The sequence below is a fragment of the Candida oxycetoniae genome (genome assembly GCF_023343755.2).
Source record: "Candida oxycetoniae strain CBS 10844 chromosome Unknown scaffold32, whole genome shotgun sequence".
NCBI classification, from domain to species: domain Eukaryota; kingdom Fungi; phylum Ascomycota; class Pichiomycetes; order Serinales; family Debaryomycetaceae; genus Lodderomyces; species Lodderomyces oxycetoniae.
Window position 1 is genome coordinate 102693 of NW_026055467.1, and position 18413 is coordinate 121105.

Here is an 18413-nt window from a genome sequence, read left to right on the forward strand (position 1 = left end):
TACTACTAAATCACCAGCAGTGCACACACATCAGCTTAAATATCAAACTCTCCCGTCTCTTTACCTTGTTCAACGGTGTTGCTTCCAACATTGCCGCTCTTCTTATTTTGTTCATCGATTAATTCCTCAAATTGACCAACCATACCACCCAACAACTCGCTAGCCAATTTGTGATATGCCAATTGTGCTTCAATCAAGTTCAAGAGTTCTAGTAACGGTTTAGCATTTTCCACCACGTTTTGCATGATATTAATAGCATCTTCCACGGTATTGGCAAATTCGTCCTCTGCATTCTCCATATCAACGCGTAATTTGCTCTCTTTGGTAGGATTGGTGCATTGGGTCAAATTATACCTAGCCAAATCATAGTCAATTCTTTTTGACTCGACTTTTTTCTGGATATTGTTCGATTGGGAAATCAATGAGCGTAGAGTAGCCTTTAAGGGAATGTTGAATTTCTGCTTTATCAACTGATCTTGTCCGATTCTGGCATTAGCAATCTTATTGAGATTACAAGAGTAAAGATCCAAGCCTTTAATCAAAGGATCCTCGTCTCTTGCGGAGGTTGCTGCCTCGTTTTCTCCATTGGTCAAAATGCTAGCATCAGTGGCCCTGCTCAATGCATGGTACATTGTCTTGGGAGTCCTAAACTGGTCGTCATTTGGTTTAACCAATGCTGCTTGCGCCTCGGCAGTAGTGGTAGCCTTGGATAAATTGTTGAATCTAGTAGTAATATTATGACTAAATTCACTAAATGATTCTTGCAAATTGGTAGGATAATCATAGGACTCGTTTTCGTAATTTGTAGTAACCTTGAGAATATTCTTATAAAGCAGCTCAATGTTATTGCATCTTTGAGCTAACTCAGTATACTCCTTGGGCAATTGAGATATTTCATCTTTGGAAATCTTGCCGATTTTCTCTTGAACCATACGCTGAGTTCTTTGAGCCATAGGAAGCACCTCCTTATTGAAATCAGAGGAGATTTTATCTCCAAATGATTTCAAATCTTTCGTGAAATTGGCAAAATTGAATGACATCACTGCAAACTCAAAGCTTATACACTTTCTTTAACAAGAAACTGGTGGTTATAACCAACGGCGTTTCTGATAAGAGCTTCTGATTGTTCATTTTTTATTTCGTGTCGTTTTTTTGTTTCACCTGTGTCGTGTGACTGTGTCGCGACAATGTGTAGGGAGTTTTGAGACACTAAAGAGCGACACTATCGAGCAACACTAGCGAGCGAAGCGAGATAGTGTTGTAACTAGCTACTGGACAACACTATCGAGCGAAGCGAGATAGTGGAGTAGCACTGACTAATGACACTACCGAGCGAAGCGAGATATTGTTGTAACTAGCTACCGAGTGTTGCTCCACTATCGAGCGACACTATCTCACTTCGCTCGATAGTGTTGTAACAAGCTGCTAAGCTGCTAAGCTTTTATGCTGCTAAGCTACTAAGCTACTAAGCTACTAGCTATCAAGTTATAAAGTGTTGCTCTACTATCTCGTTCTGCTCTAAGTACTAAGCTATTAAGCTACTAAGTTACTAAGCTATTTTGCTGCTAAGCTGCTAGCTACTAAGTTACTAATCTACTAGCTACTAGCTACTAAGTCATTATGCTACTAGCTACTAGCTATTAAGTTATAAAGTGTTGCTCGATAGTAGAGCACCCATATTGTGTCTCATAAAGGAAATGGCTTTTTATAACCTTAATCTCCCCTGTCTTTTATAATGTCTTCTCTTGTGCCTCTATTTTTTCTGATGCTACTAAAAAGATCATATTGGCAAACCATTGACATATGTCTATAGAGCAAACATACCATTGTGTATGTATATGTAATGAACTGGAAGTCGATGTATCTGGCTCCAGAGTCTATACATCTGGGCTCTGGAAGTTGAGGTATCTGGGCTCCAGAGTCTATTTATTTAGGCTTTGGAAGTCGAGGTATCTGGCTCTGGAAGTCTATACATTTAGGCTCCAAAGTCTATACATATAAACTCCAGAGTCTATGCATGTAGGTATCAGAGTGCATATGGGCTCCAGAGTCTATGCATATAGGCTCTGGAAGTCTATGCATGTAGGCATCAGAGTCTATGCATGTAGGCATCAGAGTCTATGCATGTAGGCTCCAGAGTCTATGCATATAAAATCCAGAGTCTATGCATGTAGGCTCCAGAGTCCATGCATATAGGCTCCAGAGTCCATGCATATAGGCTCCAGAGTCTATGCATGTAGGCTCTGGAGGTCGAGGTATCTGGCTCTGGAGGTTGAGGTATCCACTCCAGAGTCTATGCAGAGTCTATTGCATCCTTAAAGCTTCTAGTCTAACATCTACGGCAGAAGCACACTCTGACTCATAAAAAAAATGGTTTCCCTCTAATAGATGGGCATGTACCGCCCTTAAGGCTCTTAACGTATCCTTTTCATTGATAACGGCACTGATGTTAATTTCGTTAGCACCTTGACTTATCATCTCAATATTGATCCTCTCGTCAGCTAGAATTTTGAACATATTTCCAGCAATACCAATGAAATTCACCATTTGTTTCCCAACAAGTGAAATAATGGTCATCTTCTTAGTTACATCAACGCTTCCCATCTTTTTCAATTCTTGTATAGCGTTTTTCAACTGCATTTCTTGTTCAATTTGTACAGAAAGGGCCATTGATACATGCACTTCCGAAGTGGAAATCAAATCAACTACAAGTTTATACTTATCTAGTGTAATGAATACTTGCGCCAAGAACCCATGGCTCAACGTCTTTTTGTTTGAGTGAATATTTATCACTACAATGTCCTGTTTTGCAGTTATGGCTGTTGCCGATCGTTTCTTGTGCAGCGATATATAACTCGATGTCAAGGTTTCGTAGGCTGCTGGTGGATGTGGTGGTGTTTCCTCACCTCGTCTCGCTATATTGTCGGGATAAATCATAGTTCCCTTACCCTTGGGATTTTCAACGTTCTTGATTCTAATCGGTATTTTGGCTTTGATCACTTGCTCCATGGTAAAAGGATGGATAACCTCACTACCATAGTATGTCAACTCTGCTGCTTCCTCGGGAGTAACACTATCTAATAACCGAGCATTGGGCACCTTTCTAGGATCAGCGGTAAAAATACCATCAACTTCTTTCCAGATTTGTAGTTCTTCAGCTTGCACTCCAACTGCTGCTAGTGCCGCACACAAATCAGTGTATCCCCTACCTGCACCATTCAACAAGCCACCTGGCACAACCCCGAAATAACCCGTGATTACAGGAATGACATCTTCTCCTCCATCATTTTCAGTAACTTGGCGTATTCTTTTCTCAATCTCCTCGGAAATAAACAGGTAAAAAGCGTCATCAAATCCATTATTGAAATTATAGTTTACGGGAATCAACTCGGATAAATTTATATAAACTGCATTCAAATCACGGTCCTGCATCAACGCAGTCATATACAAGCAGGACAATTTCTCACCCATTGACATAATAGAATCAAGAGAACGAGGACTAATTTCGCCAATAACTTGACACGCATGGAGCAACTCCCTGCCATGTTCAATTTCAAACTTGATGTCCCTTTCCAATTGTTTTCTAATTGCTTTGCTGTTGATCTTACTACAACAATTCTCAATATGGTCCTGTTCAATTACTTCCAATACTGTTTCAAAATCTAAATTATTCGAAGCCAAGTCAGCCAGTCGAATCAACCTTGATGTGGTTCCTTCCAGTTTGGTATTTGATGATCTTGCAGAACACACAACAGCAACCTTATTCCGTTGGTTAAATACCTTGACTATCTTTTCTACAATCTCTTCAGAAAACTTCCCAACTGACGTTCCTCCAAATTTTTGTATTATCCAACCTTGCTGGGACTTGCCCAGTTCTGACGACAGCGATGGCGAGTTCAACGGGCTTACACCTGCTCCCCCTACACCTGCTGATCCCGATTTGAAATCAAGCACCGAGTTGTATGATCTTGAACCTAATGACGGAGATCTTGACATGACTAAAAAAAAAAAAAAAAAAAAAAAAAACCTTTTAAATCTCTTGAATCTTTTTCCCATAATTTTGTTTTAACCTCTAACCAGTAAGTATTCTGTAAACATGTTCAAGCAACTCACCAAATCTATTCCATTTAAGGCTGTAGAACGCCCATTATTAGCAAGATCATATATTGCTGGTCAGTTCACGGGTCAAAAGAAACCCAACGGTAAATATACTGTTACATTGATTGAAGGTGATGGTATTGGACCGGAGATTTCCCAGTCGGTGAAGGACATTTACGCTGCTGCTGATATCCCCATTGAATGGGAACCTGTAGATGTTACTCCGTTGTTAATTGACGGCAAAACCACTTTGCCCCAACCTGCCGTGGACTCGGTCAACAGAAACTTGGTTGCTTTGAAGGGACCTTTGGCAACTCCCGTTGGTAAAGGTCACACCTCGATGAACTTGACATTGAGAAGAACTTTCAACTTATTTGCCAATGTGAGACCTTGTAAGTCCATTGTTGGCTATAAGACTCCATACGACAATGTTGATACCGTTTTGATTAGAGAAAACACAGAGGGTGAATATTCTGGTATTGAACACACAATTGTTCCTGGTGTTGTCCAATCAATTAAATTGATTACTAAACCAGCTTCTGAAAAAGTCATTAGATATGCTTTTGAGTATGCCAAATCCATCAACAAACCACATGTTCTTGTTGTTCATAAAGCTTCCATTATGAAACTATCTGATGGTTTGTTTGTTAACACTGCTAAGGAAGTTGGTAAAGAATACCCCGACGTCTCCTTAGATTTCGAATTATTAGATAACACTTCATTGAAATTGACCTCCGACCCATCTCAATATAAAAATATAGTTATGGTCATGCCTAACTTGTATGGAGATATCATGTCTGATTTATCATCTGGTTTAATTGGTGGATTAGGTTTAACTCCATCTGGTAATATGGGTAACAAGGTTTCTATTTTTGAAGCCGTTCATGGTTCAGCCCCTGATATCGCTGGACAAGGTAAAGCTAACCCTACTGCGTTGTTGTTGTCTTCTTGTATGATGTTGAGACACATGTCCTTGAACGAAGAAGCTAAAAGAGTTGAAGATGCAGTATTGAAGACAATTGCTTCGGGTCCAGAAAACAGAACCGGTGATTTGAAAGGTACCGCATCCACTAAACACTTTACACAAGAGGTCATTAAAAACTTATAGACTGTTGAACTTTTATTATTATTTTTTTTTAAACTATAAAGATTTATAAAAACTGTGTAAAAAAAAAAAAAAACAATAATCTAAACCTGAGTTGGTGGCAGCTAGTCAGTGTCGAGAGTGTCGATGACAGTCAGTGTCGAGAGTGTTGATGACAGTCAGTGTCGAGAGTGTCGGTGACAGTCAGTGTCGAGAGTGTCGGTGACAGTCTGTTGCTCCACTATCTCGCTCTGCTCGATAGTGTCGAGAGTGTCGAGAGTGTCGAGAGTGTCAGTGACAGTCTGTTGCTCCACTATCTCGCTCTGCTCGATAGTGTCGAGAGTGTCGAGAGTGTCGAGAGTTCTTTGAGCACCTTGTTGGTACCTTCAACGATTATTATATGCTCAACTGCATGTACCCTCTCTTCATACTGCTCTAGAGATTCGCCTTTTATCAACTCTAGTTCTTTTACCAATATTGGATCTCCGCGGTCAACCTCTGTAATTACCTTGTGTATCATGACTCCACCTTTAGTGATTGTGCCATCTTGACCTGCTTTCCAACACCTATCGATAGCGTGTGTACCATCAAATGCGCCTGGCAATGCCGGATGCAAGTTGATTATCGTTACACCTGCCTTTTCCAATGGCTGCAAAATCGAAGGTGCCAATATCAACATCCAACCAGCACAGACAATCAAGTCGGGCTTCTTATACGATTCAATTGGTTTACCATCTGTTGAGCCATAAAGCAACAAATTTGCTAAGTCGATATTAAATTGCTCTCTTTTCTGCTTTCGCAGCTCAACTTGCTCTTTTGGTATCCCCTTGTAGTACATTGCCAAACTATGTACCCTAGTTGGAATAGAATGCTCTTGCGCCCTAGTTAACCCATATGCTTTTTCAGAAGAGGATATCACTTGGCCAATTTTCCCATTGAGCTTCCCCTCCTTTTCTGCATCTATCAATGCCTGTAAATTAGTTCCAGAACCAGATATTAGCACAGTTATTGTAAGCATCTTATACCTATACAAATGAAAAGAAGAAAAAAAAAAAAAACAACTAGCCTTTCCTTCAATTACATCAAAGCCCTTAGCTCTTCTCACTTGTACCTTTTTTTTTTCAATGCATTTGTCGCAATCATTCACGACATTGCAAAAGTGACACCGAGCAAAAACTCAAGGTCAGAAGGTTGTGTATCTTAACACAACAAAAAAAAAACATGTTATCCCAGTTTGTTGTTTCGTGTGTACGAAAAAAAATTCTTTTCATCCCTTGTACACTACCATTTGTGAAAAATTCCCAGGTGGAAGTGCCAGCTCTCTTCATTGCGAAAAAATTTTCGTAGCGATTTTTTCTTCCCATCTTAAAGGAAAGAAAAAACTCATTGGATTTAACACCTTCAACGAAAACTACAACAAGATGGGTATGTCTATATGGCGGCATGAAGAGAAGGGAAGGCAGAGAGAGAGAGAGAGAGAGGTGGAAATCCAGTTGGGGATGGAGTTGCACAGTTTGGGAAGGAAAGGAATTGGGCAATGGACTTTGACTTTTGTTGGAAACAACAGAATTAGAGATCATCCCTTAGTATCTTTCCTGAGAAAGGAGTTACCCCCTCCCTCNCCCCCCCCCCCCCCTGCCTCAAGTGTCTTTACTGAGAAAGGAGTTTCTCCCCCCTCCCTCAAGTATCTTTCCTGAGAAAGGAGTTTCTCCCCCCTCCCTCAAGTATCTTTCCTGAGAAAGGAGTTACCCCCTCCCTCCCTCAAGTGTCTTTCCTGAGAAAGGAGTTTCCCCCCCTTACTTATACTAACCAGTATTAATCAAGTTGCTTTCACTATTGAACAAATCCGTGACTTGATGGACAAGGTTGCCAATGTGCGTAACATGTCCGTCATTGCTCACGTTGATCACGGTAAATCCACTTTGACTGATTCCTTGGTTCAAAAAGCTGGTATTATTTCAGCCGGTAAAGCTGGTGAAGCCAGATTCATGGATACTAGAAAAGATGAACAAGAAAGAGGTATTACAATTAAATCTACTGCTATTTCTTTATATGCTTCCATGAACGATGAAGATGTTAAAGACATCAAACAGAAAACCGACGGTAACTCGTTTTTGATCAACTTGATCGATTCCCCAGGTCACGTTGATTTCTCATCAGAAGTCACTGCTGCTTTGAGAGTTACCGATGGTGCTTTAGTTGTTGTTGATACCGTCGAAGGTGTTTGTGTTCAAACCGAAACCGTTTTGAGACAAGCTTTGGGTGAAAGAATTAAACCAGTTGTTATTATCAACAAGGTTGACAGAGCTTTGTTGGAATTGCAAGTTACCAAAGAAGATTTATACCAGTCCTTCTCTAGAACTGTTGAGTCAGTCAATGTTATTATCTCTACTTATGTTGATCAATCTTTGGGTGACTGTCAAGTCTTCCCAGATAAAGGAACAGTTGCTTTCGGTTCCGGTTTACATGGTTGGGCTTTCACTATTAGACAGTTTGCTAACAAGTACTCCAAGAAATTTGGTGTTGACAAAACAAAAATGATGGAAAGATTATGGGGAGACTCATTCTTTAACCCAAAGACTAAGAAATGGACCAACAAGGACAAAGATGCAGATGGAAAACCATTAGAAAGAGCTTTCAACATGTTTGTTTTGGACCCAATTTTCAGATTGTTTGCCGCTATTATGAACTTCAAGAAGGCTGAAATTCCAACTTTATTGGAAAAGTTAGAAATCAATTTGAAGTCAGATGAAAGAGAATTGGAAGGTAAAGCATTATTGAAAATAGTTATGAGAAAATTCTTGCCAGCTGCTGATGCTTTGTTGGAAATGATTGTTTTGCACTTGCCATCTCCTCTTACTGCTCAAAAATACAGAGCTGAAACTTTATATGAAGGTCCATCAGATGATCAATTCTGCAACTCCATTAGAAACTGTGACCCAAATGCAGACTTGATGTTGTATGTGTCTAAGATGGTTCCTACTTCTGATAAAGGTAGATTCTATGCTTTCGGAAGAGTCTTTGCTGGTACTGTTAAGTCAGGTCAAAAAGTTAGAATCCAAGGTCCAAACTACCAAGTTGGTAAAAAAGAAGACTTGTTCTTGAAATCTATTCAAAGAACTGTTTTGATGATGGGTGGTAAAGTTGAACAGATTGATGACTGTCCTGCAGGTAACATTGTTGGTTTAGTTGGTATTGATCAGTTTTTGTTGAAATCTGGTACCCTTACCACTAACGAAGCCGCACACAACTTGAAAGTTATGAAATTCTCAGTCTCACCAGTTGTGCAGGTTGCTGTTGAAGTTAAGAACGCTAACGATTTGCCCAAATTGGTTGAAGGTTTAAAGAGATTGTCCAAATCCGATCCATGTGTTTTGACCTCTATGTCTGAATCAGGTGAACATATTGTTGCTGCTACTGGTGAATTACATTTGGAAATTTGTATATCGGATTTGGAAAACGACCATGCTGGTATTCCAATCAGGGTTTCAAAACCAGTTGTTGCTTATAGAGAAACTGTTCAAACCGAATCATCAATGGTTGCTTTATCCAAGTCACCAAACAAGCATAATAGAATTTACGTTAAAGCTCAACCAATCGATGAAGAAGTTTCCTTGGACATTGAGAACGGTGTCATCAACCCAAGAGATGATTTCAAAGCTAGAGCTAGAATCTTGGCTGACAAGCACGGTTGGGACGTCACTGATGCTAGAAAGATTTGGTGTTTTGGTCCAGATGGTAACGGTCCTAACATGGTTATTGATCAAACCAAGGCTGTTCAATACTTGAACGAAATTAAGGACTCTGTTGTTGCCGCTTTCCAATGGGCAACCAAGGAAGGTCCTATTCTCGGTGAAAATGTTAGATCCGTTAGAGTTAACATTTTGGATGTTACATTGCACGCAGATGCTATTCACAGAGGTGGTGGTCAAATCATCCCAACAATGAGAAGAGCCACTTATGCTTCGATGTTACTAGCTGAGCCAGCCATTCAAGAGCCAGTCTTCTTGGTTGAAATTCAATGTCCAGAAAACGCCATTGGTGGTATTTACTCAGTCTTGAACAAAAAGAGAGGTCAAGTTATTTCTGAAGAGCAAAGACCAGGTACCCCATTGTTCACCATTAAAGCATACTTGCCAGTCAATGAGTCCTTTGGTTTTACGGGTGAATTGAGACAAGCCACTGGTGGTCAAGCTTTCCCACAATTGATTTTCGACCATTGGTCAGTCTTGAGCGGTGATGTTAGAGACCCAGCAACCAAACCAGGTTTGATTGTTAAGGAGAAGAGAGAAAGACAAGGAATGAAGCCGGAGGTTCCAGGTTACGAAGAGTATTACGACAAATTATAAGGAGAGAAGGGGCTTATTTTTTCTATCAGCTTTTTTTTTGTTTTCTTCTCTTTCATAGTTATGTATACGTCTGTGTTTTAAAGTCATAAAAATTTATTTAAAAAAAAAAAAAAAAAAAAAACATAATAAGCAGAAATGAAGCTGCTTTTGTAGAGATAAATTAGTAAAAGATATTTTTAAGGGTTTTCTTTTTTGTGTGGTTGTCAAATTCAAAGTCAAATGCTACTTGTAACTTTGAGACCAAAATCTGGCAGAAAAAGGTATATTAATTACTTACCCGTTTTCGGTTATGAACATTTGAGTAGGAAGAACCGAGTTGAGCTTTTATTCAAGAGAGAGGTTTTTTGTTTTTGTTTTTTTTTTTTGCGGCTATTCATTGTTAAAGTTATTGCCGATGGTCCATAGTTTATTGTTTTAATGTTAGTAGTAGATACGGACAAAAGATGAAAGCAAAACTCAGTTTGAAGATAAAGCATTCTAATAGCTTTGACGGATATTAATCGTACCACTTTTATGTGTTGGACCTTTTTTTTACATTTTAAAGTGTTCAAGCTTCCAGACATAAAGCCCAATAAAAAGAAAAGCCGTTTTTGATTGAAGCTTGCTCTATTTTTGTAAGAGCAAAAATATTGTAGTATGGCAATTTAACCTTTAGAACATGTAACTTATTATATAGTCAATGGAACTAACTAAAAAAGAAAGGGAGGGAAAAAAAAAAATTTATTTATAAACCGGCACATCTGGAAGAAAACCGGGTAAAAGAATGGCCCCTTTTGGTTTCATTAGTAAATATTGTGTAATTATATTGCCGTTTACTTGTGCTCATCTCTTTTGAACGCACTTTGATGCATATGACTTGTTAGAGAGAGAGGATTCACTTTACTCAACAGAGGGGATATATTTCAGGGAGGGAACGTGCTATAGGAACGTGTTATAGGAACGTGTTATAGGAACGTGCTATAGAAATGTGCTAGAGGAATGTGCTTTACTTCAGATGAAGGGAAAAAAAAAAAAGAAAACTATATGTAATATTGTATGAGGAAAACTTTTCTAGATCAAACTCTTTTAACCCAATTGACATTAGTACGATGTCAATTATGTTTAATACAATACGTCTTTCATTTAAAACAAAAGAAAGAAATGACTAACCAAAATTTCGCTCTTTGTAGATATGTGCTTCCATACAATTGTGCAAAATCTATAATAAGACATATATAATGGAGATGAATTCTCATTGAGAGTATTTATCTTGGAAAGGTAGGGAAACCCATAATCTCTTCCATGTGAGAGAGAAATGGTATTAATTGTAGCATCCCTGGTACATGAGTTGATGGCTGATTTTTCAGTACATCCATATTTTTATATCAACATTATCCTTTCATTAACATGCATTTTATTTAATATCAGCAAACCAAATTTGGTTGTTCTAGCGACGTGGAATATTATTATAACAATATTGGTGCCTTTTTGCTCGCTTGATCTGATCATTGCAATAGCTATTTTCGTTATATCCATTTTATTGTTGAGTTACATGTTGAAGCCACCGACACCACTGACACCACTGACACCACTGACACTGACACTGACATCATCTGATCATGGTGAAAAAGAGCCAACTGTTGTTAATTCAAATAATTCCAATTTTATTATTTTAACTGGAACTCTCCTTCGGTATTATCAATATGTAATGGTATTGCTTTCAACATGCCTTATTTATATAGGCAAAAAAGCCATAATAGATATTCAGCAACTTCTAGTATCAAAGACAAGTCACATCACATATCTCAGTGAACTACTCATCAATTATGACAGAAGTGTAGAGAATGTTACACTAACTTTGAACTTTATTGAGATAATCGTTATAAACTGCTGGAATGGGTTCAATATATTTACTTTTGCTATAATACCAATTGTGCTCATCCAGATTTACAAGAGAACTATAAGAAACATATGTAGAAACAAATGTATCGTTTGATTAATACAACTTTTAATTTAATTTAATTTAATTTAATTTATTTTATTTTTTTTCTTCTTAATAAGGAGAAAAAGGAATATAGAGGAGGAAAAGGAAGAATAGGTGTGTACTGGTGGTGCTGGTGCTAGTGGGGTGGAGGGCCCATTTGTAATCCACCATTTTGTAGCCCTATCAGTTTTTGTCCGTTCACGTGATAACCTCCTTAAAGAAAAAAAGAATCTGGCCTAAGATCCAAGAAGATTAATTAATAAAGTAAATCTCTGCGTGGCCATGTATATCCCCAGTTCAATTCTGTTTCTTTTTTCCCATTACCCACGAGAACAATGCTATATTTCAGGAAATACGCGGAGGAGTGTTTTGACGTTTCTATTGGTAATTTAAATTTTGAGATAGTTAATCTGTGCGCCAATCATTTAACGAAATAGGAAAGAGATACCACTACCCCCCATACGGATCTGCTTTCTTTTTTAGGTAATGAAAAGAGCAGTTTGGAAAGGAAAAATAAATAAATAAAAATAAAAATAAAAAAAGAAAGAAAAAAAAAAATGAATTGATCTTATCGAGAATAAGTTTAATTATTAGTATTATGTATAATGAATTTGAGGATGTTATTGATATGGAAAAAGTACTTAAAAAGAGAGCTGAGTATGATTGAAGAAAGGATGGTGTATAAATACCTCCTCCTCTGACCCCCAAGTTTTCCGCCTCTTTTTCTTTTTCTTTTTTCCATTTTTCTATTTATTGCTATCATTCTTCTTGTTTCCCATTCTTGCTGAATTTTCTTTTTATAAGCATATAGGTATATTTTATTAAGCAATGGAAAGATTAGCTCAGTTGGCATTACATGCTACTTCATCTGTTGGGGCCCCCCCACCACCAGCTCATCCTTTGGACCCCTTGTCTCCTCAAGAAATCAGGTCGGTTTCAAGCATTGTAAAGAATAACTATGCTGGAAAAACCATCAACTTTAATACCATCACTTTGAGGGAACCTATGAAGAAGGCTTACTATAACTGGAAAGAGAAAAATGGGCCAAGACCACCAAGAATTGCTTATTTTGTTATTGTAGCTAATGGTGACGCTGGTGTACACGAGGGTATTGTAGATATCAGTGCTCAGCAATTGGTTGAGTTTCAACACACTACTGGAGTTCAGCCAATCTTGACGCCCTACGATTTGCAAGTGACCGAGGAAATTATTCGTAACGATCCTGAAGTGAGAAGGCAATGTGAAATTAGCGGACTCCCTCCAAACTCGATGCACATGATTTATTGTGATGCTTGGACTATTGGTTACGATGAAAGATGGGGAGCTGATAGAAGATTACAGCAAGCATTGATGTACTACAGATCTGATGAAGATGATTCCCACTATTCTCATCCATTGGACTTTTGTCCAATTGTTGATATGAATGCTAAGAAGGTTATCTTTATTGATATCCCTCAAAGAAGAAGAAAGATTCCCTTGAACAAGCATTCAAGCTTCCATCCTAAACACATTGCAGAGAAATTTGGTACAAGAGAAAATCCATCTGGTTTTAGAAATGACAACTTCCCAATCAACATTACTCAACCTGAAGGTGTTTCATTTAGCTTGGATGGAAATGTTATGAGCTGGTCAAACTTTAACTTCCATATTGGTTTCAACTACAGAGAAGGTATTGTGTTGAGCGACATGACTTGGAGTGACCATGGACGCGTTAGACCATTGTTTCATCGTATTTCACTTTGTGAAATGGTGGTTCCTTATGGTTGCCCAGATTTCCCCCACCAAAGAAAACACGCTTTGGATATTGGTGAGTATGGTGCAGGTAATTGTACAAACCCATTGACTTTGGGATGTGATTGCAAAGGTGTCATTCACTACATCGATGCTCACTTTACAGACAAGAATGGTGATGCTTCTACTGTCAAGAATGCCATTTGCATTCACGAGGAAGACGATGGTCTTTTGTTTAAACATTCTGATTTCAGAGACGATTTCCAAACTACTGTTACCACTAGAGGAAAGAAGTTGATTATTTCCCAGATTTTCACTGCCGCTAATTACGAGTACTGTTTGTACTGGATCTTCAGACAAGATGGTACCATTAAGTTGGAAGTTAGATTAACAGGTATCTTGAACACCTTTGTTTGTGCTGATGATGAAGATATTGGACCATGGGGTACCAAAGTTTATCCAAACGTTAACGCGCACAATCACCAACACTTGTTCTCTTTGAGATTGCACCCCAGACTTGATGGTGATAATAACTCTGCTGGTACAAGTGATGCTAAGCCTTCAGCTTACCCAACTGGATCCAAAGAAAACAAGTATGGTAATGCGTTCTATTGTGAAAAGACAGTTTTCAACAAGGTCAAAGACTCAATTACAAACTTTGAGGGCAAGACTGCTAGAACCTGGGATATTTTCAATCCAAACTCCCTTCACAAGTATTCAGGAAAGCCGGCCACTTATAAATTGGTGTCCACATTCTGTTCTCCGTTATTGGCTCAAGAAGGATCATTGGTTAGAAAGAGAGCACCATGGGCAGCTAATTCAACTCAAGTTATTCCATATAGTGATGATGCTTATGGTTATGGTAAGTTGTACCCTTCGGGAGACCACGTGTGTCAATGGAGTGGTGAAGGTCTGAGAGGTATGAGAGAATGGATTGGCGACGGAGAAGCAAATGTCAACAATACTGATATCGTGTTTTTCCACACTTTTGGTATCACTCACTTCCCAGCACCAGAGGACTTCCCAGTTATGCCTACAGAAATTTTTGATCTTCAACTTAGACCTAGAAACTTGCATGCGGAGAATCCAGTTTTGGATGTAAAACCATCGTACGCTAGAACCACTTCAGAGGTTAAGAAAGGTTTATCGGGGGTTGATACCTGCTCTTTGAATACAGACAAAACTTCAAGGTTGGCTTTTGGTGATAAAAGCTGTTGCAAGTAAGAGGAAAGAAGGAAAAAAAATAAATTGAAAACAGAATACAGACGGAACAGGTAAATATATACCTGTTAATATATAGGAATGTATATATATATTTACAGAAAGAGATTTCTTTAGATCAACTCGTCGGCCCATTTGTACTCCCCCGTTTCTGCCAGCTTACAGTTCAACGCAGGTGTGTTATAACTCTTCAAGTGTTCTCTCCATTGTATATCCGCTGGATCTTGATCTGGCTCTATCCATTCAAATCCGTCTCCACCAGTCATCCAATATGCCTGGAACTTGACTTTCTCCAAGTCATCCTTCATTTGCATTAAGCGGATTTTATTACCATCACGATCGAACCCCGGTTTCAATATATGTGAATTACTTCTTGTATCGGGCGCTACACGACAAATCTCTTCAACAATTTCTGGACTCAGCTCGCCATTATTCAAGTTGCGATCAGCCTCTACTATCTTTGATAAAAATAACATTTCGTCAGAGTGTTTAAACCAGTGCGTATAGAAAGTTCCCTTTTGCCATGTGAGGTAATCACCACCGGATGAAACCAACTGTCTTCCAAACTTTACAATCGTGACAAAGAAACTTGAATTGATGATATATGTTAAAAGTATCGAGTTGATAGCTCCAAGGTGTTCCCAGCCCGATGGCAAAATCCCCGCATCAACCAATGAAGTTACCCCGAATTTAGTGAAAATGGTAATCGCTGCTGCTGTCGAGATTAATTTTAGTGCTCCCAGTTTCAAAATGTGCGCTTTGTGCCCTATATAATTGGGATGGCCCATGGTTATATCTGTAACTTTAATTGCACCTTGGAAATCAGCATCAAAAATAGCATTACGTAGAGGTATGAGTGCCAACTCTTTGCTTATGTAGGTTGAAGTTCCAGGATTCAACTCGTAGTATAAGTTCAAGAGTCTCAAATTCAATGCTGTAGGCAAATTGATAAGAAGAACTTGTTTCAACAACTCTCGCGTGAAAGTGGTTTTTTCAAACATCTCGTCAATGAGGCTCGTTGACTGTTTGCATAAACTAGAATTGGACTCAAGCTGCTCATGAATGGGGTATTTCAATTGCAATGTCTTTATAGATCTCAAGGTATTGACAATGTTCTCAGATGGCAGTTGTGACGCTTTGAACCCATCGCGAAGCTTTTGGAAATCCTCCGAGTAAACTCGTTTGGAATAGAATCGCAAATGCGCTCGAAAAGGTAGACGACGAAGCAGTGGGATATACATTTGGTTGGTTTTCTCGATAGAACCTTACTAAAAGAATGTTAATCTTTTTCTTTTTTTTTTTTTTTTTTTTTTTTTTTTTTTTTTTTTTTTTTTTTTATTTTTTTTNTTTTTTTTTTTTTTTTTTTTTTTTTTTTTTTTTTTTTTTTTTTTTTTTTTTTTCACTCTATTACAATTTTGCACCCATTAAGATTGGAAAAAAAAAAAAATAAATAAATAAATATAAATGCGTTTCTATATATAAAAAAACTGTCCTTATACACCTAATACTTATAAAAGAATGAGTCCTAAAAAGAATATGCAATAGTTGATTCTTATTGCATCTGATCCACCAGACAATGACGAAGACATCGGTGACAGGGTTTTTGAAGAATTGGGCGTCGAGGTTGAACGCATGACCCTGGTCGTGATAAATGTGAGCCCGCTTGGTATACCATCCACATCTGTTGCTGGATTAATATTATTTGTGGTGGTACTTTTACGAGAGACGTTTGAAGAAGCGCCTATACCGGTGCCAGGTGTTTGAGTTGTTGCAGGTGCAGCGACACCAGGGGTCGTGTTTGTAGTCACACCCGTGCCTGCAACACCAGGAGTGGTGTTAGTGGTTGCTCCTGCTACTCCTGTAGCTGGTATAGTAGTAGCGGCTCCTGTAGCTGGTGTAGTAGTAGCGGCTCTTGTAGCTGGTGTAGTAGTAGCGGTTCCTGTTGCTCCCGCTGCTGGGGTATTAGTAGCTGCTCCTGCTGCTGGTGTAGTAGTAGCTGCTCCTGCTGCTGGTGTAGTAGTAGCTGCTCCTGCTGCTGGTGTGTTGGCTGCTGCTCCTGCTGCTGGTGTGTTGGCTGCTGCTCCTGCTGCTGGTGTGTTGGCTGCTGCTCCTGCTGCTGGTGTGTTGGCTGCTGCTCCTGCTGCTGGTGTGTCTGCTGCTGCTCCTGCTGCTGGTGTGTCTGCTGCTGCTCCTGCTGCTGGTGTATTGGCTGCTGCTACTGCTGCTGGTGTGTCAGCTGCTGCTACTGCTGCTGGTGTATTGGCTGGTGCTGCCCCTGCTGCTGGTGCTGCTACTGCTGGTGTTGCGTTTGGTGCGACTGGATCAGCAGCTGAGCATGATAACAAAATTGTGCACAAAATCAATATATTTTGGTACAACATTACTCTTGCAAAAAGCTTAACTTTGTAAATAATTCTCAAGAAAATATTTTATGCAAAAAATTAACCAAATGGTTCCAAATGAAAAGGTAATAGCACAGTTATTTCAATAGCAATTCGTCTTTATCTCAAAACTTGAGCTCCGAATTTGTTCAAAAGCTCTCGATGTTCAGATGTTGTGCACTTTTGAATGTGTTTTCAAATGAAACAAGTTTTATACAAATTTGTTGTACGTTCCAAAACAGTAAACATTTTCAAAGATGGAAAAAAAAGTAATCAAAAAAGCCTTTGAAATTTTTGTGCGCGCGCATCTATTTTACACTAAAACATTTCTATCTAATAAGAAAACGAAAACCTTATATAAGGGAACAATCGTGTTCACCAAACCGACGGGTGGCTATTGTTCTTAATAAATGATAGTAAACTGAAAATGCCATACGCGTATTTGGTTGCACAATTGCATATGAGATGAGCGGCCACAATTTGCAGCTCAAATCCCCCAATCCACCTCCCAAGAAGGCCCCTTTTCAAGGAGAAGAGCTCCCCCAGAAAAGTAGAGGAGAGTTTTCCACTTGTTTTCTCAGTCAGTGTGCTCCACTGACTCAGTAGCTTGTTGCAACACTATCACAGTAGCTTATTACAACACTATCACAGTAGCTTATTACAACACTATCTCGCTTTGCTCGATAGTGTCTTGTCTTTTTCTTTTTTGTTCTACTTCCTTGTCTTTTTCTTTTTTGTTCTACAATCGGGACAAAACCAAACTTCGGTATCCTTTGGTGGGGAGGTGATCCCCACACAACTCCAATGAAACCATTCATACTTGCAATCGCCATTATCACAAGCAATCATTTCGCCAAAGGACACTCGCTGACAGAAGCAGTACAAATTATTATCTGCATCCTCGCCTAATGGACCTTCCAGAGTTGGCATTTCAGCCGAACCATTAATTGCCAACGAGCCAGTTGTTAGTGGCATCGAATCTTCAACTTCCTCTGATTTATGTTTATTCACCTTTACAGGTGCCGAGGGTGTAACTGAAGCCCCCTTGACTGGAGCCTTCCTCTTCTGGCCCCTCTTCACTGGTTCGGCTACAGGAGTCATTGAAGAAGGCGTCGGAGTCGCCGATAGACTATCGGAAAATCCATTTAATCCTGAAAACTCCTCTTTTGTTTCTAACTCCACTGGGCTTTCCAAGGGAGGTAACAACTCGTCCCGCTCCAACTTGGTTATATCCGTTTCAAAATTGAACAAATGTTTCGATATAAGGAACAAAGCAGTGTTTGATAGTAAAATTTTCTCCTTTTGTAACTTGATCGCCGCATTCATTTCCTCCTCTATCTTGAGGTAGAGCTGTTGCTCTTTGGGGTGTTTGGTTAAAGTACCATTGGCACGGATAAATTTATGTAGCTGATTGTCTTTGAACTGATACTGCCTCCTTATATCTGATAGCTGAAGATCCTTATTCTTAATCTCTTCTAGTAGATGTCGCACCTCTAGTGGCAAATTTGAAAGGTCTTGTGTATATTTCTCAAGTACTGTAGTGGTATCCATGATGACGGCGATGTCGTTAAAAAACAAGATTTACT

General features: G+C 39.1%; 7 protein-coding genes across 7 annotated transcripts; 3 read left to right on the forward strand and 4 right to left on the reverse strand. All coding sequences in view use genetic code 12, as the record gives it.

The window, feature by feature from the left end:
• Positions 1-35: 35 nt before the first annotated feature.
• GVP36 (Gvp36p) lies at positions 36-1040 on the reverse strand (the record flags this gene model as incomplete). The annotated part of the gene is made up of 1 exon (XM_049325051.1): positions 36-1040. The coding sequence occupies one exon, from the start codon at positions 1038-1040 to the stop codon at positions 36-38; it is 1005 nt and encodes a 334-aa protein (XP_049179282.1).
• A 1264-nt stretch (positions 1041-2304) lies between these two features.
• On the reverse strand, positions 2305-3996 carry HOM3 (aspartate kinase; the record flags this gene model as incomplete). The annotated part of the gene is made up of 1 exon (XM_049325052.1): positions 2305-3996. One exon carries the CDS (start codon positions 3994-3996, stop codon positions 2305-2307), a length of 1692 nt encoding a protein of 563 aa, XP_049179283.1.
• Positions 3997-4096: 100 nt separating this feature from the next.
• On the forward strand, positions 4097-5206 carry IDH2 (isocitrate dehydrogenase (NAD(+)); the record flags this gene model as incomplete). Its single annotated transcript, XM_049325054.1, has 1 exon — positions 4097-5206. One exon carries the CDS (start codon positions 4097-4099, stop codon positions 5204-5206), a length of 1110 nt encoding a protein of 369 aa, XP_049179284.1.
• Positions 5207-5361: 155 nt separating this feature from the next.
• Positions 5362-6200, reverse strand: ADE8 (phosphoribosylglycinamide formyltransferase; the record flags this gene model as incomplete). The annotated part of the gene is made up of 2 exons (XM_049325055.1): positions 5362-5566; positions 5614-6200. The coding sequence occupies 2 exons, from the start codon at positions 6198-6200 to the stop codon at positions 5362-5364; spliced, it is 792 nt and encodes a 263-aa protein (XP_049179285.1).
• Positions 6201-6603: 403 nt separating this feature from the next.
• Positions 6604-9531, forward strand: EFT2 (elongation factor 2; the record flags this gene model as incomplete). The annotated part of the gene is made up of 2 exons (XM_049325056.1): positions 6604-6607; positions 7007-9531. 2 exons carry the CDS (start codon positions 6604-6606, stop codon positions 9529-9531), a joined length of 2529 nt encoding a protein of 842 aa, XP_049179286.1.
• A 2791-nt stretch (positions 9532-12322) lies between these two features.
• Positions 12323-14449, forward strand: AMO1 (Amo1p; the record flags this gene model as incomplete). Its single annotated transcript, XM_049325057.1, has 1 exon — positions 12323-14449. One exon carries the CDS (start codon positions 12323-12325, stop codon positions 14447-14449), a length of 2127 nt encoding a protein of 708 aa, XP_049179287.1.
• A 110-nt stretch (positions 14450-14559) lies between these two features.
• On the reverse strand, positions 14560-18378 carry KGF56_003698 (uncharacterized protein; the record flags this gene model as incomplete). Its single annotated transcript, XM_049325058.1, has 4 exons — positions 14560-15600; positions 16126-16775; positions 17207-17229; positions 17648-18378. 4 exons carry the CDS (start codon positions 18376-18378, stop codon positions 14560-14562), a joined length of 2445 nt encoding a protein of 814 aa, XP_049179288.1.
• Between the last annotated feature and the right edge of the window lie 35 nt (positions 18379-18413).